We start from the raw sequence: 27,080 nt of genomic DNA on the forward strand, positions 1-27,080 counted from the left end.
CAAGACTTGAACATTCGCAAAGCTCCAGGTACCATGCTGTGGGCTTTTCCTATGTTTACCTTCTTTTTCTTCCCCTTCCCTCCCTTCCCCCCCCACCCCCACCACGGAAGAGCATTAGAGAGGAGAGAGAGAGAGGAGAGGGAGAAGAGAGAGAAAGAGAGATCTTCCATTCCCCGATTCACTCCTCAAATGGTTGCAGTGTCTGAGGATGGTCCATGTTGAAGCCAGAAGTCTGGAACTCTGAGTTTCCCACATTGGTGGCAGGAGCCCAAATACTTGGGCCATCATCTGCTGCCCTCCCAGGTGCATTAGCAGGAAGCTGGACCAGAAGTGATGTAGTTAGGACTCGAACTTACACTCTGGTATGGGACACTGGCATTGTGATCTGTGGTTTAACTTGCTGTGCCACAACGCCAGCCCCTCCTTAGTTTTCTGACTCAATCCCAACGACCCTATACAATAGATTTCAAAGCCAACTAGCCCAGCCAGGTTTCCACACCAGAGCTGTTCCTGTAGGCTCTTAGCCATTCTGTCACACTCAGCCCACGGTACCTAGAAACCTGCGGCAGCACAAAGGCTCAGAGCACCAAGCCTGCTCGGAGGGACCCGCTGCTACGTCCCACTCATGACAACGGCCCCTCTCCCAGGACACTGGCTTCCAATGAAGAAGTTAACTTGCTCTGATCCCATGACACAGGGTTCTCTGGTTTTTTGAGAGCCAAAACTTGGTGAACACAGGGTACACCCAACACATGTCCTCTAGATTCATCCATGTTGTTGCCAGCGACAGGCTCTCACCATTTCCCATGGCTGAACTGTGTTGCATTGTCTGTATACACCGTGCTTTATCCATTCCTCTGTTGACAGACACTTAGGTGGACTCCGTATCTTGGCCCTAGTGCTGCAATAAACAGAGTGCAGATGTCTCTTCGACAGACTGATCTCATCTCCTTTGGCTATCTACCCAATAGTGGGAATGCTACAATCACAGGGCTGCTCTATTTTTAATTTTTTCAAAAGGACACTTAACCATTTTATGCCAACAGTTTTGGCAAGTGATGTGAAATGCACATACTTCTTCAAAACCAAGTTCAGAAAACCGACATGGAAAGAACACATTTTTAAGGCTCTTTTGTGAGTTCTTGAGCAAATCTCACCAGAGCCATGGAGACAGATTTCTAGGCAGCCAAGGCTGGGGGTGAGGGCAGGCTCTGTGCCAGGGGACAGGGAACCGAGTCGGTGCGTAAGGTTATCTTCATAGATACGCAGTGTCCTAAAGGGTTTTGTCACTTGTAGGCCTGGCTGATCCGATTCTAAATAAGAACCACTTAGGCTTCAGGGCCCTCAAACAAGACAAACCTGATTCAGCAGGCAGGACAAGGGTGGAAAGCCATCTCTTCCATGGCTACTGGAAAGATGGAGCCCGGGCCTTCCCTGGATGTTAACCACCTGGGGCCTCTAGGGGACAGTCATCAGGGAGCAACCATATAGAATGGATGATGTGCATAGAGGCGTTATCAGAAAAAACTAGCATTTTAGCCAGGTCCCCAACCTCTATGGTTTTGACATTTTTAAATTTTTCTTTATTAAATTGAGAGAGAGCGAGAGAGTTTTTCTATGCTTTTTATATGCATGCCCTCTTCCAAACACATTGTTTTCTCTGTGCCTGGAGAAAAGCAAAGCTTAAGTGATGTTCTTCCTAAATAAGAAGGAACAAAAGAAAACAAAAGAGTATCAAGCTAAAAAACTGTGACAGAAAGTAATAAAGTGAATCTAAGGATGGCAGAAGAAATAAAAGATAAAAGCAGACATAAGCAAATTAGAAAACAGAATAATAGAATTATCAGAGAGATCAAAGAGCCAGCTCCGTTAAAAGACTAAAAATAAATAAATAAATAATAAGAGAGAGACAGAAACCTCTGGCAATGTTACATGAGCACAAAAGAAAACAGAAATAAATCCCACTGGAATCGAAAAGGCCTAGAAACATAGATGTGAGAGAAGATTGAAGTTCAAAGCTTCCTGTGCTTGAACGTGCTGACCACAGGAAGACAACAACCGTACTGAAGAAGAGGCGGGAACACGGACTGGACTGGTGTTACACGAAGCTGACAAACGACGCCAGCAGGCGGGCAAATTCTGTCCACCCTTAAGGAAAGAGGCACTTTCTGGAGTACAAAAAAGTCTGTGTCCTAATCAATTTTACAATACAGGCCCAACCCAGCTAGCACAGTACTTAGAAAAACAGACAGGCAGAGAGAGATGGTGATGGAGAGGGACGGGGGAGGGAGGAGGAAGAGGAAGAGGAACAGGGAGGGAGAAGGAGAGGGAGAGAGGAAAACATGAACTCTATAGGTCAAACTTATTTAGGGACAGTGTAGTGGGCTGAATCCTCTCTCTGTAAAATCCACGTCTACCTGGAATCCATGCTGGAATTCATGCTCCGATTTTGAAATCGGGTCTTTGCAGATGTAATTCTGTGGTGAGGTAATGCTGTGGTGAGGGTAGGCCCTAAAGCCAGTGACTGGTGTCCCTATAGGAAGCGGAGAGGACACAGAGAGACACAGGAAGGCAGAGGCGGGGACTGGGGAGACGCAGCCACAAGCCCAGGGCCACAGGAGATGGGGAGGAACTGTTCAAAGCTGGGAAGAGGTAAAGAAGGATCCTTCCTCAGAGCCTGCACTTTGATCTCACACTTCCAGCTCCCAGCGCCGGGACAAAATGAATCTCTGTGTTTTAAAAACCACCAGCCCTAGGAACACACACACACACACAGAGGCAAGGGTTTTTCTGTTTCTCTTGGTGACTTTGTAAGGAAGAGAATATATGGGCTGTACATTCACCACCTAGGAAATGAATGAACAAAGTCCCGATGTGCCTTCCTGTTGCAGGTCTCTGGCCATGGGTGGCCTCATGCCCACCTGAACAATGCACTCAGCAACAGGTTTTCCCCAAGCAATGTGGGCCTGGGGGTCAAAGTTCAAAGGCAGGTCCACCATGTGGTCCAAATACTGGAAAGCTCTAAGTCAAGCTAACAAACTGTGTTTGCATCCCTCTTGATAAATACATTTCATAACCACTTGGAAAGCCCTCCCAGGTCCCTCAGGGTTCTGAGCTGTTCTCTAACCATGCAGGGCAAGTTGGACACCCCAGCTCCGTCCTGCATCATGACAGCCCTAGGGGAGAGGACCATGCTCTGTCCATAATCCACACCATTAGTCACGGTGGTCTTCCTGGGGAGAACAGACCCAGTGAACTGGCTACAGGCAGCCTCAGACCACTTGGATAGAGAATTCCGGGGTCCTGGTATCCAGAACACGCTCTGGAAGGCAGGGGACACAGGGTCCAGCCACCCGGGGCCCCAGAGGTCCCAGTTCCAAGGAGACCAAACCCATGTGTAGAGTCTGTGTCCTCAGGCCTCCAGGCTCCCCACCTGCTGTGAAGGCGTGAGGTCGGGGAAGTCAGGGCAGGAGCCCTTAAGCAAAGGCAGAGCCTGCCTGGGGCAGAGAGAGGAGCTGCTCAGCTGTTTGTCCCCTCTACAGCACGGCTCAGACATACTGACCCACAGCTGCAGGGATGTCCGAGAAGGGACCAGGTCACAGCCTCAGCAGGTGCTTTGGACAGCTCTGTGCTCTCTCTCTCTCCTGAGCTCTTTCTCCTTTTCTCAGAGTCTCTAAGAACACAACACAGAGGGATTCATTGATTGGAAGCAACGCAGCTTTCTGACCTTTCCCCCTTCCGTCATCACATGCACTAATCCACAGGCTTGTCTGGGCGGGCCGGACGGAGTCTTAGCGTCTTATTACCTCTCCCTTCTCTCTCAGCAAGGCGTCACGTTATGCAGCCAAAAAATGAGGACAGTGGTGTTCACGAGACTCGGAGGCATCAGGCAAGGTACAAGGCTGAGAAATGTGATATTTGGGGCTAGCACTGTGGTTCAGCGGGTTGAGCTCGCCACGTGGGCATCTCCTATGAGCACTGATTCGAGTCCTGGCTGCTCCACTCCCTGCTAATGTGGCTGGAAAGGTATCCAAAGATGGTCCAAGCACGTGGATCCCTGCCATCCACATGCGAGACCCAGATGGAGTTCCTGGCTCCTGAGTCTGGCCTGACCCTAGTCATTGTGGCCATTTGGGCAGTGAATCAGCGGGTAGAAGGTCTCTCTCTCTCTGTTACCCTGCTTTTCAAACAAATCTATCATTTTCTTCTATTTTATAACCCTTAACTAAAACATAATACAAAACCCAAATCCATATTTAAAAGAATAGTATGACATCACAAAGTATAGCTTAATTCCACAGATCACACACATAAGGATAGTTCAATCTAAGAACATTTATGGATCCCTAACACTCAGATGACGTAGAAGAAAAGCATGCCAGCTAACAGGCGTTTCTCTCCTACACACAATGCTCTTGTCAAACTGGGAAGAGAGATGGAGAACATGGAAAACAGTATTTATCTCAGATCCAGAGCCCACAAAATATTGGTCAGAGGACGGATGTATTTTTACTAACCAGGATAGGGCAAGAACGCCTGGTGTTACTACTTAACACATTCTTAGATTTTGAAAGTTCCAGCCAAAGTGAGGGCTACTGTCAGCCTGGGTGGAGTGTGACCATCAGACCGTCTATCTGACTTCACTGGTGCTGAAAAAGTTGAGTTCATTTTCAACATTTAAAATACCCACAAACTTGACCTTTGGCACATCTTAAAAAAAAAAAAAAAAAAAAAAAAAAACCAAAAAACGAAAACAAAACAAAACAACAAAACTCTGACCCTCTGTTAGCCCCAGACCTGTTTCTCTAGTCGCAGAAATGGGCTGGGGCTGGGAGAGGGCTCCCCCTTTGGACCTGGCCTGGGATCTCCTGTTTGCCAAAGGCTGCACCTCGCTCAGTTCACTCTTCCATGGTGACTTTCCTGGGCTGCCTGGGCACCTGAATTCCTGAACCCAATGAATGAGACAAGAAATTGAATATATATAAATATTAGAAAGGAAACAACAGTATCATGAGTTTTTAAAGATCTTTATTTATGAAAGAGATGGGGGAGGGGAGTAAGAAATGGGGAGAAAGAGAGAAAGTATCTCCCATCTGCTAATTCACTCCCCAAGTATCCACAACAGCTGGGCCTGACACCAGGAGCAGGGAACCCAAACCAGATCTCCCACATGGGTCCCTGCCACCCATGGCAGGGACCATCACTGGCTGCCTCCCAGGGTATGCACTAGTAGGAAACTGGAATTGGGAGTACAGCTGGGACTGGCACTTGAATACAGGATGCCAATGTCCTAAGTGTCATCTGACCTCTGCACCAAATGCCCACCCTTCAATATTTTTAAATGAAGCAATGGTCTACTTGTAATATTCAAGAGAATCAGTTGTAAAACTATTACAGTGAGAGTGGGTAGGAGGGTGGGTACGGTGAGAAGTATTATGTTCCTAATGTTGCATTTATGAGATATATGCAAATAAATAAAAATATTACAGTGACTACAAGTTCTGTAAGATGGTCAGTTATGAAATCCATAAAACTTCATTTCCTCTTGGGGATGGGGAATCTTTTTTCTGCCAAAGGTGATTTGGATATTTTTAACATTATTCATGGGGCACACAAAATTATCAACTTAAAAATTAGCCTGCTTTAGATTTACTGAATTCTGATTCCAACCTGCAGTTGACTTGTCAAGACCAGACCATAAGTTTCTGTGGGCCTTATATGGCCCATGGGCTATCTGTTGCCCACTGCTATATAACTGGCCAGGGCTGGGGTGGGAGTTCAGTCATAATTTGCAACAACAACAAATACTTTGAAGTAGTTGGGCAAGAAATGTGCAGTAGGTATTTGAATCAAGCTACAAAATAATGAAGAACATGAAATGAAGAAACACTGTATTTTCTAATACTGCAAGGATGCCCATCATTACCAAAATATCACAAATGTAATATAATTCCAATAAAAATTTTATACATATTTTTTCTTAAAACAACCAGAATCTTTTTTTTTAAAAAAAAGATTTATTTATTTGAAAGGTACAGTTAAGGGGGGAGGAGAGGATGGGGGACCCATCTTCCACTGTTTTCCCAGATCTATCAGCAGGGAGCTGCATCTGAAATGGAGCAACCGGGACTTGAACCGACGCCCATATGGGATGCTGGCGTTGTAGGTGAGCTTCACCTGCTATACCAAATGCCAGTCCCAGCCACCAAAATCTGAAATGCTCATCTGGAATAATAAATACTTGAGGATGTCTGCTTAGCCAATAAATACTTCAAAGAGCACAATATTAGAGAGGCATCCTCTAACAAATTATTAAAATTTATTCTAAAATGCTAATTAAACATATGATTACAGAGCAATCAACATAACATAGGAAAAGAATTAGAAGCACTGAAACATACCCAAGTACAAACATCAATGCAAAGGTACTGCAAACAGTTCACACAGGGCTGGTGTTGTAGTTCAGCCCGTTAAGCTATGGCTTGTGACGCCAGCTTCAAATACTGAAGTGCTGGTTCAAATCTTGGCTGCTCTGCTTCCAGTCCAGCTCTCTGCTACTGTGCTTGGGAAGGCAGCAGAAAATGGTACAAGGAGATGGCCATCTGCCACACATGTGGGAGACCAGTATGCTTGTACATACCAAAAAGCTAAATATGTCATTATTTTATGTTTAGGGATTCTCACTTATTAAAATTGATCTTGAAAAAATCATGGATGTGTATAAAGGTTTGATGTAAAAGATACTCATTTCATCACTGCCTCTAATAGGGAACAATCAGCAACAATGTAAGGGTCAATAATGAAGTCCAAGGTTGATCTGCGTGTATGGATGCACCAGCCAGCATCCATTCTGATTGGCTGGTGGCTGTGAGGCACATTTGATACATATTTTAGATACCACTCACTCAGGGAATACTTTGTACCAACCAGATAACCATGGAGAAGACCATTTATGAAGTTGACAAGCTGCATACAAAACCAGGTAAATATTTACAAAATAGCATACATAGAAGACTCCATTTAAAGTGAAATTTATATATACAAAAATAGAAAAATGTCCAAAATTCATGTTGAAGTGCTACAAATAGCTCTCTAATGATATAAAATTATACATTTGCCTGCCCATATTTTCTAATAATCACACACATTTCTAGGTGTATAATAGTCCTCCCTTATCTGCAGTTTTATTTTCCATGGTTTCTGTTGCCCATGATTGAAAGTGACAATATATTTAATATTTTAAAGACTTGTTTATTTTTAAAGTGAGAACCAGAGAGAGAGTGAGGTATCTTCCATCCATTGCTTTACTCCCCAAATGGCCACAATGGCCAGGGCGGGGCCGGGCCAAAGCCAGGAGCCAGGAACCAGGCGCTTCATCTGGGTCTCAGCCATGGGTGCAGAGGCCCAAGGGCTTGGGCCATCTTCCACTGCTTTCCCAGGTGCATTAGCAGGGAGCTGGATTGGAAGTGGAGCAGCAGGGACTCAAGCTGCTGCCCATAGGGGATGCTGGTGTCACAGGTGGCAGCTTTACCCATATGTCACAGAGCTGGCCCCAATATATCTATTTTAAATGTATCTGAAAAGCAGAGAGAAGGAGAGCTCTCATCTGATCCCCAAATATCCACAGCAGTTAGGGCTGGGCCATGACTGAGGCCAGGAGCTGGGAACTCAGTCCAAGTCTCCCATGTGAGTGGCAGGAACAAAGTTACGTTGACTGCAGACATCACTGCCACCTCCCAGGGTCTGCCTGGCAGGAAGCTGGAGTCGGAGCACAGTCAGTCTGATGTGCTCAACTACTTAACTGCCAAATGCCTGACCCTGAATATACCAGTATTTTGGGGCCAGTGTTGTGGCATAATAGGTTAAGCCTCTGCCTGCAGAGCCAGCATCCCATATGGGCACTGGTTTGTGTCCCAACTGCTTTTTTTTTTTTTTTTTTTTTTTTTGACAGGCAGAGTGGACACAGAGAGAGAGAGACAGAGAGAAAGGTCTTCCTTTGCCGTTGGTTCACCCTCCAATGGCCGCCGTGGCCGGCGCGCTGCGGCCAGCGCACCTCACTGATCCAAAGGCAGGAGCCAGGTGCATATCCTGGTCTCCCACGTGGGTGCAGGGCCCAAGCACTTGGGCCATCCTCCACTGCACTCCCGGGCCACAGCAGAGAGCTGGCCTGGAAGAGGGGCAACCGGGACAGAATCCGGCGCCCTGACCGGGACTAGAACCTGGTGTGCCAGCGCTATGGCCTGGGAAAGCAGTGGAAGATGGCCCAACTGCTTGGGCCCCTGCACCCTTGTGGGAGACCTGGAGGTAGCTCCTGGCTCCTGGCTTTGGATTGGCCCAACTCTGGTTGTTGTGGTCATTTGGGGATTGACAGCAGATGGAAGACCTCTCTGTCAGTCCCTTTCTCTGTCTGGAACTCTGCCTCTCAAATAAAAAAAATACTATTATTTTGTCTTAGCTCAATAGAGACCATATTCACATAATTTGACTACAGTATATTGTCATAATTGTTCTGTTTTATTGCTGCTGTTGTTAACCTCTTATTGAAACTGATAAGTAGAGCTTTATTGCAGGAGTGTGTGTGGGGGGTGGGGTGGGGGCTTGGTTCTCTCTATGGTTTTAGGCATCTGCTTTGGGGCTTGGAATATACCTCTTATGGATACAAGGAAGGCTAATATAATGGCTTTTGCCTAAGTTCACTTTTTTAATATAATGTTTTACTCTAGCAGATGTGACTCTAGGGTCAAGGAAGAGAATTCTAAAGAGGATCCTTAGCTAGGGTGAGAGAAGTTAGACAGATGTTGTTGATGGGTATACAAAGGGTTATAGCCTTTCAGGAGAACTTTCTATATCAAGAAAGTTGCTATGGAAATAAATCTATAAAGGGGCCAGCGCTGTGGCACAGCAGGTTTAAGCCGTGGCCGGAAGCACGGGCATCCCATATGGGCGCCGGTTCTAGTCCCAGCTGCTCCACTTCTGATCCAGCTCTCTGCTGTGGCCTGGGAATGCAGTAGAGGATGATCCAAGTCCTTGGGCCCCTGCACTCACATGGGAGACCCGGAAGAAACTCCTGGCTCCTGGCTCCGGATTGGCACAGCTCCGGCTGTGTGGCCATCTGGGGAGTGAACCAGCACATGGAAGATCTCTCTCTCTCTGTCTTTACCTCTCTAACTCTTTCAAATAAATAAAATAAATATTAAAAAAAGAAATAAATCTATAGAAAAATAATTTGAGAGGCATTTGGTGTAGCAGGGGTGCCACCATCTGGGATATCTACGTCCCATAACAGAGTTCCTGGGTTTGAATCCTGGCTCAGCCTTGGAGTTCTAGCTTCCTGCTGACCCACGCCCTGGGAGGCAGTGGTGAGGGCTCACGCAGTTGTGTCCCTGCCACACTGTGGGAGAGATCCAAGTTGAGTTCCAAGGTCCTGGCTTCACCTGGCCCCGCCTTGGTTGTTGTGGGCATTTGGGGAAGGAACCAGCACATAGGCGATCTGTCTCTGCCTTTTAAGTAATTTTTTTAAAAAAGAAAAAGCTTAATTTCTTTTCTAAAAGATGAAAGTTCTTTTTTACTTCTCCATAGTCCAGACTTAATGAGGTCATGATATGTTTACAACCAGGAAAAAAAAAAAAGTGTCACAAAGTAGCCAATGGGTAGGATAAAACTGCCAGGGTGCTAAATCCCACTGCGCCTGGGCCCCTCCCCCATCAACACACCCCTTCCCTCCCTCCTTAGCCGTAACCTCACCCCTGGACTTCTTTCTCCGTCCCACCTGTCCCTCCCCGGGTTTGTCTGCCAGGACATCATTCTCTTCTTGGAGCTCTAGTCTAACCTGGCAGAAATTAATTTCCTGAAAGCCCACCTATCGAATTTGTTTTCCAAAACCAACCACTGGCCTAAATGATCTAATTCACCTATTCTCTAAAACTACAAGTTTTAATAGCTGTGGCTGCAAATAGCTTGAAAGGCAATGCTGAGTTTTGGTTTTTGATGATAACAATGTACTTTTAGTATTTTTATAGGAAAATTTTGATTTATATTAATTTTCCCTGAAATATACATTTAGAATTTTCAAAGATAAAGTATAAGGCAAAAATCCACATTCCTATGAGCTGTATTGTAATTGGTTTACATTGCTTTTTAAGTAATTATTTTAGTTTTAAAGAAAGGGATAAAGAGCCAGTCCACTGATTCACTCCCCAAATGGCCACTGTGGTTTTGGCTAGGCTGGTCTGAAGCCAGGAGTCTGGAACTCCATCAAGCTCTCTCCTGTGGGCCCAAGCAGTTGGGCCATCCTCCACTGCTTTCCCAGTGCATTAACAGGAGGCTGTATTGGAAGCAGAGCAGCTGGGACTACAACTGGTGCTCCAATGTGGGTCGCCACCATTGCAAGCGGCAGCTTAACCTGCTGTGCCACAATGCCAGCCCCCTATTTTTTTTTTTTACCATACCTTTGTTCAATATTTTAGTTTTCATAACTTAGTGATGATGAGGGTTTTTTTTTTTTAAGGTTTTTATTTATTTGAAAGGTAGAGCTATAGAGACAGAGACAGAGAGGGTAAGACAGAGGGAGAAATCATCCATCCGCTGATTCACTCCCCAAATGGCCACAACAGTCAGGTCTGGGCCAGGCTGAAGCCAGGAGCTTCATCTGGATCTTCCATGGGGATGCAGGGACCCAAGTACTTGGCCATCTCCTGCTGCTTTCCCAGGCGCATCAGAAGGGAGTTGGACTGGAGCTGGAGCAGCCGGGACTCGAACCGGTGCACATCTGGGATTCTGCTGTCTCTGGCGGTGGTTTAGCCCACTATGCCACAATGCCGGCCACAATGCCGGCCCCAATGATGGGGGATTTTAAACACGTCAAGGAAATTAATTTGTTCTTCTTTGGACTTTTTAATATCTTTTCTTGCCAAATCTTTAAGCAAACTGCTACTCAGTAATATATTCAAAATGATCCCTGTTACCAAATAAAATTTTAAGTGCCAGTGTTGTGGTGCAGTGGGTTAAGCCGCTGCTTGCGATGCTGGCATCCCATATGGGAGCACTGGTTCGAGTCCTGGCTGCTCTACCTCTTACCCAGCTTCCTGCTGATGTGCCTGGGAAGGCAGCAGGAGATGGCCTAAGTACTTGGGTCCCTGCCAGTCACACCAGGTTGAAGTTCCTGCCTCTTGGATTGGGTCTGGCCCAGCCCTGGCTGTTGTGGCCATTTGGAGAGTGAACGAGCTGATGAAAGATCTGTCTGTCTGCTTCTTCCCCTCTCTGCCTTTCAAATAAGTAAATAAATAGATCTTTCAAAAGAAGAAAATTTTAGCATTTTTCAGGGAAGTACTGTTTCAGCTAACCTTACTCTCTGTAGTGTTTTCATATATATATATATATATATATATATATATATATATATATATATATATTTACAGGCAGAGTGGACAGAGAGAGAGACAGACAGGGAGAAAGGTTTTCCTTTGGTTCACCCTCCAATGGCCGCTGCGGCTGGCACAAAGCGCTGGTCCGAAGCCAGAAGCCAGGTGCTTCTCCTGGTCTCCCATGCAGGTGCAGGGCCCAAGCACTTGGGCCATCCTCTACTGCACTCCCAGGCCACAGCAGAGAGCTGGACTGGAAGAGGAGCAATTGGGGTAGAATCCGGCGCCCCGACTGGGACTAGAACCCGGTGTGCCGGCGCCGTAGGCGGAAGATTAGCCTATTGAGCCGCGGCGCCGGATTTCAGATTTCTTTGGCATATTTTACATTAAAATTTAATAGGTTTAAAATTGAATTCCCATAAGGCCGGTGCCGCAGCTCAATAGGCTAATCCTCCACCTAGCGGCGCCGGCACACCGGGTTCTTGTCCCAGTCGGGGTGCCGGATTCTGTCCCGGTTGCCCCCATTCCAGCCCAGCTCTCTGCTGTGGCCCAGGAATGCAGTGGAGGATGGCCCAAGTGCTTGGGCCCTGCACCCCATGGGAGACCAGGAGAAGCACCTGGCTCCTGCCATCGGATCAGTGCGATGCGCCGGCCGCGGCGGCCATTGGAGGGTGAACCAATGGCAAAAGGAAGACCTTTCTGTCTCTCTCTCTGTCCACTCTGCCTGTCAAAAAAAAAAAAAAAATTGAATTCCAACTGAATTCACTTTTACATGTAATGCATTTATGTGTAAGCCTGATGTGCCATCAAAGGAACTGGTAAAAGATCATTGTAAATGCTTACAGTTTGGACAGAAAAAGACATTCGGCAGTATTATAATTAGATAGATATTAGAAAAACAAAAGCAAACATGTTTGACCTGAAACGCTTAAGCTTTTGTTGGTCAACATTTCATAAGAAAAAAATTCAATTTATTCCTGTTCCTTCTTTGCCACCCCGTATGAAGTAGCATTTCATAACACTAATTTGCTAAGTGGCATTGCCAACCTTAAATTACTTAAGAGTCAGAAAAGTGTTTCTCTCACTCAGACTCGGAACTGGAATAGTCCAATTAAATATTCCTATTAAAGGCAATCAGTATCACTGGCAAGTCTGGTGTGGGTCATTTGGCAACATTGTATCTATGTAATCGATTTTTCTGGGAGTTGGCCACGAGATGATTTGATCAAGAGTTGACCGCTCTACACTGATTATTTTAATTCAATTTCTTAATGAAATTATGTTCTTTGTACTATCTTCTCCATCTGACAGATGAGAAAACAGAGGTTCTAGCCAGATGGGTCATCTGAGATATGAACGCAGGCTGCGTGAGCCCAGAGCTTCCCTGGACTCTTCACTTCCGTGCCCCCAGTCTCGGCCAGCTCTCTGCTACTGATGGCAACACAAACTATTACATCAGGTATCACTTCTTCCAGGAAGCCTACCCTGACTTCTACCATGAGGTCGGGGGTGCTCCTGTTTCCAGTGAATGCTGCTCCTGTCTCAATCATAAAGCGCATCGTGCTCTGAGAGTGTCCGAAGGCGCCGTGAACTGCATGGGAGTCCCAGTCCCTCGGGCACGCCCCGGCCCACACGGCTGCTCAGCTCCGCGGATGCAGGGTGCGTCCAGCCTCCTGTGCTCGGAGCGCTCATCTTCTGGAGCATTCTCTCAGCTGCGCTGCAGGAGCTGGACCTCTGGCTTGGGCAGCCAGCCAGAGGCAACCCCGTCAGCCCTGCAAGGCGTTCCCTCCACGTGGTTTCTCTACATGGAGGATGGGGCCGGTGCAGGCTGAGTAGGAGTCAGTGCCACTCCCAGGGAGCTAAGAAGAGAGGCCTGAGGCCAGTGGCTTTCTTCTATTTTGTCTCTTTCTCCTTCTCATCACCCTATTTTCTTCATCACGAACACGCTCTCTCCCCAGGGCAGAAGGTAGCTCCAGGAAAGTGTGGGACTCGGGCTTACTCTAGTAACTTGGCCCAAAGCGTCTCAATAATCCACTAGCATATTAGGGAAAAAATGAGGAGTACCAAAGAAAGTTGGTTTTATGTAATTTATTTAACATCATGACCACTCCTCTAACAGCTTTTTTTTTTTTTTGCTAAATTTTATTTATTTTACTAGAAAGGAGACAGACATCTGCTGGCTGACTCTCCAAGTGCCTGCAAAAGTCAGGGTGGGGCCAGGCGGAAGCCAGGCACTGGGAGCTCAATCCGGTCTCCCTTGTGGGTGGCAGGCCTCCCGCCCCCCCCCCCCCCCGGTGGAGCCATCATCTGCTGCCTCCCAAGGAGGTGCATTAGCAGGAAGCTGGAACTGGGAGTAGAGCCAGGACTCGAACCCAGGCACTCTGACATGTGACACGGGTATACCAAGTAGTATCTTAAATACTAGCCCAAACATCCACCCCGGCTTTTATAAATATCTCTAGAATATTATCTAATGTAGTCAGATTAAAACAAATCATCACCAATTTAAAATGACCTTAAAGCAATCAAGATATAAAGAGAAGTAAGAAAAATCATGAGGTTATAAGTTATAAAGAACACAGGAGGCTAGAATTGGAGTAACAGGCCTGCAAAGATTAGAAGCATTCTCTCTCAGAAAACAAAGGTGCTCACCGTCACCCACCTAGCCAACTCCGTGTTGGAGAACCTACAGTGTAGTAAGAAAAACCATCTGGAGGCATAGAGATTGGAAAGGAGAAAATAAAACTGTTCTAACTTTCAGGTAACATGATTATAAGAGGATATTTCAAAAAGTTTGTGGAAAGTGGAATTAAAAGAAATGCTTATGTTGGTGAAAGCAATTTTGAAGTCCATACATAGATGGTTCTTTAAAAAGTTCCTGGAAAATGCATATTATAAAAAACGATGCAAGAATTTCAAAAACTTTTGCATCCACATAAATGCATCTCTTAATTCCATTTTTCCATGAAGCTTTTGACATGCGCACATCACTCACCACTAGAGCAGAAGCAAGCCCAGGAACAGACTGTATACAAAATAGAATTTCAGAATATGATAGGCACCCAAATAAATAACATTTTAGATCCTTACTTGATATTATAAATAAATGAAATCAACTTTAAAAGCCAATAATATAAAATACAGATGAATATATTTTAGATGCTATGGTGGCAAAGACTTGAACGCTTTCTTAAAAGATTTCTTAAAAAAAAGCATTAGGTATAAAAGTTTGATACGTATCACTATCAGAACTTCTGTTCACCAAAAGATACCTTAAAGAAAATTTAAAAAAATACAACAAAGGAGGCTGGCGCCGCGGCTCACTAGGCTAATCCTCCACCTTGCGGCGCCGGCACACCGGGTTCTAGTCCCGGTCGGGGCGCCAGATTCTGTCCCGGTTGCCCCTCTTCCAGGCCAGCTCTCTGCTGCGGCCCAGGAAGGCAGTGGAGGATGGCCCAAGTGCTTGGGCCCTGCACCCCATGGGAGACCAGGAGAAGTACCTGGATCCTGCCATTGGATCAGCACGGTGCACCGGCCGTAGCGCAGCGGCCATTGGAGGGTGAACCAATGGCAAAAGGAAGACCTTTCTCTCTGTCTCTCTCTCTCTCACTGTCTAACTCTGCCTGTCAAAAAAAAAAAAAATACAAAGGATTAGTGTTGATAATATACTAAGTATGCCTTTAATAAGAGACTATAAACTATAGAAAATGGCAAAAACCAGAGACTTAGCAGATTAAGAAAGGAGTCTTGTTGACCAATCAGGTACAAGATTGTAAAAGTGAGAATCAAGACCAGAATGAGGCACGGCATAGCTTTTCCACCTTGAACCAGCAACACTTGAAAAGTCTGACTTTAACAAGTGCCGGAGAGGATGCCGGTCCCCGACTGTCTTACAGCACTGACTCCGGTGTAAACCAACACAATCTCTTCAGCAAACAGGTGGGCCCTGCACCGTCCACCCCCACAATTCCCTCCCAGGTGTTTACCTAAGAGAACGCTGGTCATGTGCAAGAGATAGGTGCTAGCCTCTTCCCAGCAGTTCTGATTACAATACCTAGAACCTGTGAACAAGCCACGCAATCAGCAGGGAGAGGGCCGTTAAATAAACTGAGGTTGGTTCATTTAATGAAATCTCCAAGATGAATAAGTACTAAAAAAAAAATTACACTTTTTTACAGAGTTAAGGATATATATTTCTACACAAGCCCAGTTTTGGTAATGCATATAACACACATAAAATTAATACGACTGTATAGAACAAAGCAAGGGAATATTAAACACCTAAGTCAGGCCGAGGGTTCCCTTTGGCGTGGAAGAAGCAGGGGAGTAGGACGTATGGTGGGTCTCCACGGTTAGGTATGGGTGACGGTCTAGTTGTCAGGACCCTCGCTTTTCCTGGGGGAGGGGCTCACTTCGTGAGCACTCCCTGTATCATTTTTAAAAACTCAGTGGAAGTAGGTCATGCACGCATCAATGACGTATTCCACAAACCAGGCATCAGAAGTACTCCAATCCTGTGCACCCGTGGTCCGATTAAAACACAAACACCATCTATGTTAAACACAAAGCACACTCCGCTCGGGCCAGCAGGACTGGGAACTGGAGCAAACACAGGCAAGCTCAGGCTTGGGGTTCCTGCTAAAAGCCACGTAACAAAAGCATTTGCAGGTCACTCTGAGGACTACATGAAGCAGACCTACCTGGAGAGCGTCTTCCCTTTGAGAAACCGTCTCTCCCATCTCTAAACCGTCCTCGACACTGCCCGGCGAAACCGCCAACAGCCGGCAGAGTCCGAGCCGCGGAGCGCTGGCTTCCTGCTTCTCAAGCCCACTAGACGCCCTCACCTGCTCCGGGACTCGGGAGCGCGTGCTATCTTATTCCTCTAAGCATTCAACGTGAAACAAGGCCTTCCTTGGCAGGTGGCCACGGAGAAGTATATTTTTACAGCTTCTGTAACCGAGGCTCACGGCACCCAGAATTCTGCAGCGCACGCCAGGCCGAGAAGGTCTGGCCATTTCCAGGCAATGACTGTTGGCTATTTGTTTTTCAAAGATAAATACTACGTTCCAGTAACTCCATGATCACAAATACAAAAGCTGGCGTGGTGTTTCGGATCCCCTAAGACCAGGAAAAAACATCTTAAATCCCATCTGGGGGCCAGGCTCTGTGTTTTGGCCCGCGGTAGGTACATTGTGAACGTTAGCTGAATAAACTGGCATTGTTTTCCAAGTAATAATTTTGCAGATCCTGGGGTTCCCGAGAAAAATACACAGGGAATGCAATGCTCTTGCTCCAGATTTCCTATAGAAAAATGGATCTTAAAAGTCTGAATGGGTCTAGGCAGATGTATCCAGAGGCAGAGCTGAGATTTTGGGGCTGTCTTTGGAAATTAAGGGCAAGGATAGTCTCATGCTGTGTGAGGTCAGCTCCAGTGGAGACACACCCTCAAAATAGATTCAGAATCCGGAGAATCGGAACACACACACACACACACACACACACACACACACACACACACAGTGAGTTCCAGCGCCCGGCTGAGGGGACGACAAAGCTCTCCTACGTGAAGAAGTCCCCAAACCACTGTGATGGGGGGAGCCACGTTGTTTGAAACAGCGCACATTCTCAGAGTCCAAGTGACTCCACGCGTAGACGCTTGTTCCCAATTGAGGTCATTTGTAGCCTAAAAAAAAAAATCTGGGCCATGCCTCCCCTCGTGGCTGCTTGTTCGTTAATTAACTCCACCTGCTAAGTTGAACTTCTCCACCCCACCCCCAACCCCTGCCTTTCGCCATCTAAGCACATCCGTGTCCGTTTTGTCCCGCAGTGATTCGCTGGCAGCCCTGCGGGGTGTGTGTTGCGGGGCTTGGCCGCACTGGCCCACGCGGAGGCCCCGACACGCGACCCCTCTCTCCTCTGCCCACTCCACGCCTGTGGCCAGCCCGGGCTGCCCGCACCCCAGGGAATGGCCTCAGCGGGACCCCACCTCCGCCAGGACGGCCCCGAGGTCAACCCCCGGGGCACGAACTCTGAGAAGCGTGCTTCGGCTTCCACGGAAGCCCAGGGTCGCGCACCCGGCCACTGCTAGGATCCACTCAGGACCTGCCTCTTCCTTGGTGGGAAGCAGCCCCCTACCCAGCAAGGGTCCTCCGATCGATGAGGACGAGCCACGCTGGCAGTCGGACATTTTGGTGCCCCTCTCCCGCGTCACGGCTGAGGCAGGGCCGCCCGGATCCAGGGTGCAGCCCGTCCCCCCGCGCGATGTCCGCGGATCCCCCACGAAGCCGGCGCGGGCCGTGACTCGCCGGCGCCCCCTGCCGGAACCGACCGGGAAACGCCGCGTTCGTCGGGAGCCGCACGCTCTCCGCCTTCCCGCCGCACGCGAGAGCGCGGCGAGCGGCCACCGCACCTCACGCCCACCGCTCAGCGACAGGAGGGCGGCGTGAGTCACACGCCCTGCCCACGCCGCAGCCATTAAACCACGTAACGACGGCTGCAGGCCGCCCCCGTGGGAGAGCGAGGAGTTGGGACAGCCTGGCCAGAGGAAGCCGGACTTGCGTGTCCAGCAGCCAGTGCCTTCTTGGCCCCAAGCAGACGGGAGCAGCGGTGCTGTGGTCCAGGCAGAGCGGACGGCCCCCGCAAGTCAAGGCCCGGCTGTTCCGGCGCGTGGAGGCGAAGGAGAACGAATCCCCATAGCAACTCGGCCGCCCCGGCTGCAGGACGCTCCGTGGGACCGAAATAAAAACCGCGAGCCAGGCTTCGGATCGGCCAGTGGCACCTGCTGTTGGCGGGGGCTGGCCCGCCTGCCGACACGTGTATCACTGGGAGGGGTGCTTTCAGTGATGGGTTACAGAGGGGCTCTGGGCTGTTCCCCGGAGGCTCTTGCTGTCACCCAGCAGCCTGGTCCCCTGGAATAGGAATGTTGGTCTTTAACACTCTTACAGAAACAGGTTTTCTGTAGGTGTGCGCGGAAGAAAATGCAAAAGCCCTCCCCTGGCTCCCTCTGTGCCGAGCTGTGGTTGCGTCAACTGTGGGCTCTCTCTCTGGCACCTGCCTTCTCCCACTCTGTGCCCTCGTCCATCACCAGCCAGCAGTCGCCCCGTGTTTTTCCCACTCTGCACCCTCCCCATGGCTTCCTCAGCGCCTCGTTCCAGCCAGGGATCCCGGGACAGTCCCCATCGCTGCAGCCTAAGGCCTTGGGGCTCACGCCCTGCAAGTTCAAGTTCTCTGCGGGTCTGGCTGCTGCATGGTTCTGGTCCCCCGTCCTCCCAGCTCCTAAACGCCTGCACTCTCTAACCTTCTGGCCGCCTGCCCTTTCAGGCTCCCCCTCATTGCGTGCTGACTCAGGGCGGTGAGCTTGATTCAGTGCCCATGTGTGTAGCTCATCCTAGCAATCAACTCGGTCAAAGCCACAAACGCAGGTTCTTCCCCAGGCTCCGGGTGCTTCCATTCTACAGTCTCATCACCACCCGAGCCCAGAAGCGGCCTCATGGGGACTCTTCCTGGGTGCATGTCCTTGACCACTATCTTGGGGTCCTTCTTGTCTCCAAAGCCATCAGCCGCGTCATGGCCCCCATCATCTGTTGTTGAGATGGTTACAGCAGATACTACAGTAGTCTTTTCACCCCACCCTGCCTTCTAGACGGCAGGGGAAGGCAGACCATGGTTTTTCCTTGGAGCAAGGGGAGGGGGGGTGACTGTGCATTTAATACCCTGGTGGCAATCATGTCTCATCTGACTGTCTTAAGTTTCCTCATCTGGGGGCCAGCGCTGTGGCGCAGTGGGTAAAGCTGCCGCCTGCAGTGCTGGCATCCCATATGACGCCGGTTCAAGTCCTAGCTGTTCCATTTCTGATCCAGCTCTCTGCTATGGCCTGGGAAAGCAATTGAAGATGGCTCAAGCCCTTGGACCCCTGCACCCGCGTGGGAGATCCGGAAGAAGCTCCTGACTCCTGGCTTCGGATTGGCACAGCTCCAGCCATTGCTGCCATCTGGGGAGTGAACCAGCAGATGGAAGACTCCCCCCCCCCCCCATCTCTCTCTGCCTCTCCTCTCTCTATTTAACTGATTTTCAAGTAAAATCTTTTTAAGTTTCCTCATCTGTAAGGATTGCAGACACAAAGGACCCAGCACACTGTAAGTGCTCAATTATGATCACTCTCCTATCTCAAACTCACTTTTTATTTAATTTCAATTTTTATTTATTTACTTCCATTAATTTGGCACAGAGAGAGAGGCAGAGAGAGAGCGCTTCCATCCACTGGTTCACTCCCCAAATGGCCCCAACAGACTGGGCCTGGAGCTGTGGCTAGGCCAGGAATCCAGTGGGGTCTCCCACGTGGGTGGCAAGAACTCAAGCACTTGGGCCATCGGCTGATGCTTTCCCAGGTGCATTAGCATGGAGTGGGATCAGAAGTGGAGCAGCTGGGACTCGACTCAGAGTTCCTAGGGGATGCCGGTGTCACAGGTGCGGCTTAACCTGCCGTGCCACAGTGCCGGCTGCTGCAAGATCTAAGTTCTAAAACCGACTTCTCGATCCCACCTTTTCCTTGACTAAACTTTCATGTTTCCTCTGCCGTAACAAACTGCTCATCCTGCCCTGCAGAGGCCCCAACAACGTGGCCCGTGTTCCTGCCTCACCGTGCACGACTGTTTCAACACCACCATTGCATCTGCTTCCTCGCTACCGCAGTAGACTTGACTGTGCTGCCTGCCCCTCCGTCTACTGAAAGCCTAGCTGTTCATCTCCAATTCTACCTCCCCTCAGAGGTTTTTCCTGATCCCCACACGACACGGCCCCCTCCTCTGACCTCTGGAGCACCTGGATACCTCGTGACCATTTTATTATTTGATGTGCTCATTTCCATTGCAAGTCCACATGGCCCACGGCCTGGGCTGTTACTGCCTGGACCCCCGAGAGCCCTCTGCCGTGAGTATGGATGCTGGAAACAGAAGAGCCCAGTCACGCCTCCCCCGCTCTAAGCTCCTCCCTCCCTAGCTCCTGATGCATGGAGCAGCAGAACTTCCTCAGTGAGGGGCACCCTTAAACGGACACTGAATTCTGGAGCTCAGAATCACAGGAAAGCGTCCCGTCAGCATCACCTCACACCTGCCACGCCACCATTTCATCAAAGAGGTTTATTTATTATTTTCATGGATCCCGGGAAACCCCTTGATTTGAAATCACAAGGTTTATTTATTTATTTTTTATTTATATTTTTTTACCTCCCGGGTCTCCAGGAGCCATGTTCTTCTGGTGTAGCAATAGCTTAGTCATGTCAATAGATGCCCAGGAATCACTAAAATTCTTTCTCATTTATGAATCAGTTTCACACCCACTGTCAACGGCTACAAGGAACCTTCAGTTAAGCTTTTGTAAACAGAATGAAAAACAAGAGTCCACTGAGCAATGTGCCAGCACCTTGACGTTTGTCTACAGTTCTTAAAATCATTATCAACTCACTTTTCAAAACAGTAACATCCTGGCACCAAACAAAAATGCACGCATGTGTATGTATTATTCCCTCCCGGTTTACGAGGTTTAACTTTAGGGTGTACGAGACTGGAAACAGGGTTTTATCATCGTCTGGGAGTTATGGGGGATCGCACTGGCAAGGCCACTGCAAAGTACAAGTTTAAAAATGCCCAAAATGTGACTCTTACAAAAAAGAAGAAAAAAAAGAAAAATGGAAGTGGAAGATTTTGACTCCATCAGTGAAGCAATCAAGATGTTAAGGCTGCTTCAAAAGAAAAGCAAGGACCTGGAGGCTTGTAGGTGGTTAAAATAATGCAGAAATAGGGGCCGGCGTTGGGATACAGCAGGGGATTTGCTGCCTGTTGCACTGGCATCCTATATGAGCACCAGGTTCGAGATCTGGCTGCACTGCTTCCAATCCAGCTCCCTGCTAATGCACCCGAGAAAGCACCAGAAGATGGCCCCAGTCCTTGGGCTCCTGCACCCAAATGGGAGACCCAGATGGAGTTCCAGGCTCCTGGTTTCAGTCTCTCCTGGCCCCAGCTATTGTGGCCCAACCAGCAGATGGAAGATCTCTCTTCCTCTAATTTTGCTTTTCAAATAAATAAATCTCAAAAAAAAAAAAAAAAAAACAAAAAACAAAAAACACCACACACACACACACACACACAAACACAAAAAACCCGAAGTCACATAGCAAGGAATTTGTCAACAAAAGTGCAACTGGTTACTCTGTGAACAGGTAATGTGACTGGGCAAGCATGCCTGCACTGCCACGGGTTTTCTCTAAGTTAGCCTCGCTGTTGCCAAGCTGTGAAAGAGCTTTCTCCCCATCAGGGAGCCCTACAAAGTGAGAGGCGGCACAGGCTACTGCACACCACCAGGCTCCACAGTGCACAGGCCCTCAGTATTCTCTTACCTCTTTCCAGGTTCTGCTGACTTGCTCTTGACACTGTTAACTATGATAGACATAAAAGCAAACCAGCTTGTTGTTCTGCTGTCTTTGTAATGCAAGTGGACACAAGCCAATCTCTGGCTAACAACTCCCCCAGCCCCTGGCGCCAACCCTGTCCTGTTTCACCGTGGTTCTACAATGTACTATCGGTGATCTTGGGCAAATCACTTAACCCCAGCCTCATCACTGTAAAACAGGATGAAACAGTAGCACCTTCATGGCCATTATGGCTTTGTAATGAGGAATTAACGAGACAACGCGTAAGTGCTCAAAAACGTGACTTGTATACTTTGTCAGTCTGCCAGCATCTTTGTTCTGACATTAAGCCATTTTGAGGAAATAAGCCGTCTTCCACCTGGTTAAGGGATGGGGTGGGGTGGGGGCAATGAAATCATGGCAGTGTGTCCATGAGTAAACTAATAATTACACTGGTTTAAGGGATTACAATAAATTCCAGATGTGTCAAAAGGATCCATTCACGTCTTCCAACCTGGAGGTTAAAGAAACGCAACTCTGGGTGGCAGGGTTAGCGGAGATTGACCTTGGCTGAGCTAAGGCGCCCAGGCATTGAGCCCACCACACACGCATCGCAGACCAACGCATGAGCATGTTCACACGTTCTCCAGGTTTTCCCTCTAAGAGAAATAGTCCAAAATGAAAAGCAGGGTGGAAAAACCCAGAATGCAGTGCAACCACAGACACTGCGTTGCCACGTGAGTCAGACACAGGCAGCGGTTCAAAGAGTGGCTCAGCTTTAATGAGATACACTGCAGAACAAGAAAGGAAAAATTAAAATATTCTCGCATTTTAAATTATTTTTCCAACACAGTGCTGGCAATATATTCCCTTTACTGTACATTGTTGTTTTTACTTTGCCCACAACACATTGAGGGAAATATTGAATAAATACATATTAAACACACACAACTCCATTACAGACTGGGATCAATCAGTTATGTCTCATTCCCAACCACATTCTCACTTACACACCCTTCAAGTGGTTCCTTAAGTGCTGAAGTCAGAACTGGATAACAAATAGCTACAACCACAACACAACAGAAAGCAAAATAGGTAGGAAAGACAACAATTCATGTCAAAGCCTTGCTAAATTTTACTCTACTCCAACCTTGAGAAAAGAGTTTTCCTAGAGTGCTGGCTTTTCAGAGGTTAAGCCAAGCACAAAGGAGAAGAGAAATTCCCTAGAGAAGTCTTCTGCGCGAAAGGAAAATCAAATTATGCTCGAAAAACCAAAGTGAGGACCAGTGCGGCCCCGCTCCCTCCCCTACCCACGTCTTCAGATTTGTTTAGTGTAGGTTTCCCCACTGAAGGCCTCTGATTATGTCCAAACTCTGTTATCTCAACAGGGCCACATCCAGACTTAACCCTTCCTGTCCTAACGGGTTGATGAATGAGGCAATTACGTTCAGTCCCTCATGACCTGGGGAACTGCACCCAGATCCACGCCTACACACGCAGCCGCCCAGTCACCAGGCCTCAGACTGCAGACACAGTGACTTACTGCCAAAAATGACAATATTTATGGCCACTATTAAAAATGATTTCTTCTCGTATAATTTTAAGAAAATACCGAGAGAGGCACTGTGATTTAAATAAATGACACCGAAAGTGATTTCTCACAACATTTCATATGTTCCCATTTTTATGCAAAAGTCTTGCAAAATAGAATGCTGATCTAGCTTTTAAAAAGGTTTTAAAAAGCTAAACATGAATTCATAAGTACATTGGATGCTTACTATTTTGAGAGAAAGGCAAAGTTAACAAAATGATGCTAGAAAATAAATACATTAATTTAACTCTATGAATTTCTAGTTTCTCTATCAAAAACCCTTATATTGTATAAATTTGTAATTAAAAAAATGTCTGAGAAAAGTGAATACTTGGTGGATATATTGAAAGCTTTCCACAACTGGAAACCCATTGAAATCTATTTATCTAGTTGTAGAAGTGTCAAGGAGAGCCCTTCACCTCGAACCACCATTTCAGAGTTCATCAGAAACGCTCGTTCAGAGTTCAGGTATACATGGCACAGAGCACCTGTCTTTAAGCGTCCAGCGGGTACAACCGCAAAAACGGGTTTGAGAATCAAGGGACAGCAATACTAGACACAATTAAGACTGTTACTGGTGCCGGGCTAGGCAGCAAGGACTATTTTAAGAGGCTGCTTTAAGCGCTCATTTTTGAAAGCAACTCTGGACGAGATCCCGACCGCAGAATGCAGTTGATGAAGATCTGCCTCCCGCGCAGGCACGGCACTAACAGGCAGGTGGAATTACACAGGACGGACGCTGCATACTACAAGCATCCTGCTGGACAGGGATCGGAGACACAGCGGTAACCGTGAGCATCTGAAGCGGTCTGCTGGAACGCACTTCCAATTCTGACTGCACTCGTCAGTAAGACAATACGCTACAGAGCAAGCACGAACACGCGTGCTGTCATCACTCCACATCTCTGCTCTCTGTTCTACAGGTATATCCCTGACCCTGTGACAAAATCCGTGGGCGAAATCTTTCTTCCTTTGTTTCTTGGCCTGTTTTCTAGCCCCCATGTCCCCGGTTCTAGGAGCACCGGTCCACTCCTGAAACCCCTCACCTTCACTCTTGCAGTGCCTGCCCTCGTACGAAGTTTAAGATCCACACGCTGTTGATTACCGGTAAACCTAGATGCCAACACGAGAGGTTCAGTTTCGAAAGGCCAGTTACAAGTACTTTTGTTGAAGACCATGTTGTGTCAGCTGGTGCACTGCCTGCTAGTTCTGTGTGGCAAACAGTGAGAACGAGGTGACGTTGATGAAACATTACACGGGGAGGTGACGTTGATGAAACATTACACGGGGATCATGGCTAGTGGAATTCATGTCCACATCAGCTCTTGAGGTAGGAAACCGATTATGCATTACAGCATAATTAAGGTTTAAGTACAAAAGTTTAAAAACTGCACAAAGATGCTATGAATATCCTGTATGTACATGTCAGTAAAAAGCCAACCTAAATCAATCCGAAGGAGGTTTAGAATGAGATTGTTCTCCTTATGGATTTTTACATAATACTTTTTGAATTTTTATATAGTCTATGCATTGATCTCTCATTTACCTCCAATCTATCTCAACTCAAGGAAGGAAAACTCCATCTGAACACCGTGTGGCCCATCCCCTGCCCTCTGGCAGGGGAGTGAGGGCGGTGCCGTCTCGGGGAGAGCAGGGGAGAGCAGGGGAGAGAGGGGTCCGGAAGCACTCTGTAACTATCACCTGGCCGCGACAGCTCTGATTGAGCACAGCTGTAAAAACTGAGAATCCCAAGGGTTCCTTCCCCTATACCCTCCCGTTCCCTAATTAGGTAACTCATGTCTTTCAAAAGTCAAGACGAGCCAGCTGGTTTTCAAGGTGCCTGTGTTAAACCAGGAACAGGAATTACAGTGGGAGGAAGTGTAGGGAGAAGTGGCCAGAAGCAATGGTAAAAGACAGATTCCGTGAGCGTGGACAGAGGCTAAGAACGTGACTGTGTGCCTTACTGTTTGTGTAGGAAACACACATTTCTGCTTGTCTCCAAGTGGCCTGCAGAAACCTTACCTGAGCCTGCCACACCTCATTTACAAATGGAATACACACCGGGCCTGGCACGGACCGTGCAAGGGAGGGGGGAGCAGGCGTGGGAAAGTGCAGATGACACCGAGGTGCCAAGGTGAGAGAGAAAGCTGGGCCCTGGTCCGCTGCCCTCCCTTGGAAACAGAACACTGGCTCCCTCCCCGCACTGGAGAATGCAGTAGTGGGCTCAGGACAACAGTGACCCACAGCGGCTGGCAGGGAGCCGGCGCCGAGCACGGCTGCGGGACGAGGGGCCGGCTTCGTTGCTCATTTCTTCACTTTTCCCCGGGACACCACTTCCGCATACGGGGTGTGGAGGAAGTCGTGGAGCTGCTTGGCGTTCACGGCGTTGCCCAGGATGCGCGCGAGCTCGTCCTGAGACAGCGTGGCCAGCTCTGCAATGTTCTTCACGTGGTTCATCACCGAGCGGCAGTTCTTGGCGTTGACCCCTGGCATCTTTAGCAGGAAGTCCTGGGGGCCAGGGTTGTACTTCTCGGACTCGGGGAGGCTTTCCGAATCCGCCGTGACGGCCATGGCCGTGGCCACGTCCGGCTGCGGCTTATTTCGTTTCAGCTCCTCGAACAGCTCGGCGGTGGCGTGCGGCGAGGGGCACCAGAGCAGCCGCAGCCTGGGAAAGTGCAGCGTGAGCAGGGTGAGCTTGGAGCTGACGTCGCTGCTGGAGATCTCCTGAAACAAGGCGCCGCGGGGGGTCAGGGAGAAGGGCTTGCCGGGGTCAAACTCGATGAGCAGCACGGGCCGCTTGTAGCAGCGGGACATGGCGACGCACTGGCTGTAGAGGCGGCCGTTGTTCAGGGAGCCGATCAGGTCGCTGATGCTCTTGCGCTCCACGCACACCTCTGGGGTCAGGATGTAGTCTCCGACCTCCAGCGTCACCGGTTCAATGTCAATGCCCCTGCGATGCAGCAGTGAGGGGAGCTCGCTTCGAAACTCACGCATGTCCACAACGATGCTTTGCTGGGTGCCATCCTGTTCCTGGCCACCTAGAAAAGGAAGAGCAGCGTATAAAGTAATGCCACTGGGGAAAACCGGCAAAGGTGAAAGGTAACAATGAAAAATAGTTTAAGGTCTGAGTTTCCGGGGTTAACCCCTGGGGGTGGCTGGCTGAAGCCCTGCGGACGCCCCGACGATAGCCCCATGAAACCCATCTGGACTCTGGACCTTGCAGGACCGTGGGATAACGGACGCCGTTTCCAGCCACTGTTTGTGGTACTGGTTCCAGCAGCAACAGGAAACTAAAACAAACGCTTAGGGGACAGAATTCAAAAGGTCAGACTTCCAGCAACAGCGTTCTCTGTGGTACCTACACGCTCAAATCTATCTCCCATCACACCACCTGACGTGTTGTAGTTCTTAATAAAATGTCACCAGCCTGGCTAGGTTAATAGGATTCTTCTTCAAAAAAGACACACACGCTCAGAGCCTCGGTCCAAGGACCACTTACTGCTGTCTGAGGTCAGCTGCTGACCCTGCTTCTCATCCCAGACTCACAGTGTCTGTGGGTTCTGAATCTCAATGACCTGTGAATCTCAGGTTTAATAAGCAGCTGTGACTATTCTTTTTGTAAATAACAGTACCTGAATTTTTAAAAATTATACTTTTTCTTTTTAACGGATTTAGTTATTTATTTGAAAGGTAGAGTTACAGAGAGAATGGGAGAGAGAGATAG

The 27,080-nt window shown here is 48.3% G+C and overlaps 2 protein-coding genes and 1 long non-coding RNA gene across 5 annotated transcripts in view; 1 reads left to right on the plus strand and 2 right to left on the minus strand.

The window, feature by feature from the left end:
* The window catches only part of MRTFB (myocardin related transcription factor B), a 290,368-nt gene extending 273,889 nt beyond the window's left edge, over positions 1-16,479 (minus strand). The window contains exon 1 of one of the 3 annotated variants that reach the window (XM_070064809.1): positions 16,061-16,479. The gene's annotated coding sequence lies outside the window, so the exon portion shown is untranslated. The remainder of the gene's footprint in view (positions 1-16,060) is intronic. The other 2 variants (XM_070064810.1, XM_070064815.1) reach the window with 2 other exon arrangements.
* LOC103348555 (uncharacterized) overlaps positions 1-27,080 on the plus strand; it is a 35,408-nt gene that overhangs the window by 4,619 nt on the left and 3,709 nt on the right. The window contains exons 2-3 of the long non-coding RNA XR_007920112.2: positions 6,931-6,982; positions 12,672-12,819. This is a non-coding gene — a long non-coding RNA (uncharacterized lncRNA). The remainder of the gene's footprint in view (positions 1-6,930; positions 6,983-12,671; positions 12,820-27,080) is intronic.
* The window catches only part of ERCC4 (ERCC excision repair 4, endonuclease catalytic subunit), a 30,186-nt gene continuing 25,630 nt past the window's right edge, over positions 22,525-27,080 (minus strand). The window contains exon 11 of the mRNA XM_002711758.5: positions 22,525-26,394. Within this exon, the coding sequence (XP_002711804.2) occupies positions 25,661-26,394 (734 nt within the window). The 3' untranslated portion in view covers positions 22,525-25,660. The remainder of the gene's footprint in view (positions 26,395-27,080) is intronic.

The sequence above is a fragment of the Oryctolagus cuniculus genome, chromosome 19 (assembly GCF_964237555.1).
Source record: "Oryctolagus cuniculus chromosome 19, mOryCun1.1, whole genome shotgun sequence".
In the NCBI taxonomy this organism is placed as follows: Eukaryota; Metazoa; Chordata; class Mammalia; order Lagomorpha; family Leporidae; genus Oryctolagus; species Oryctolagus cuniculus.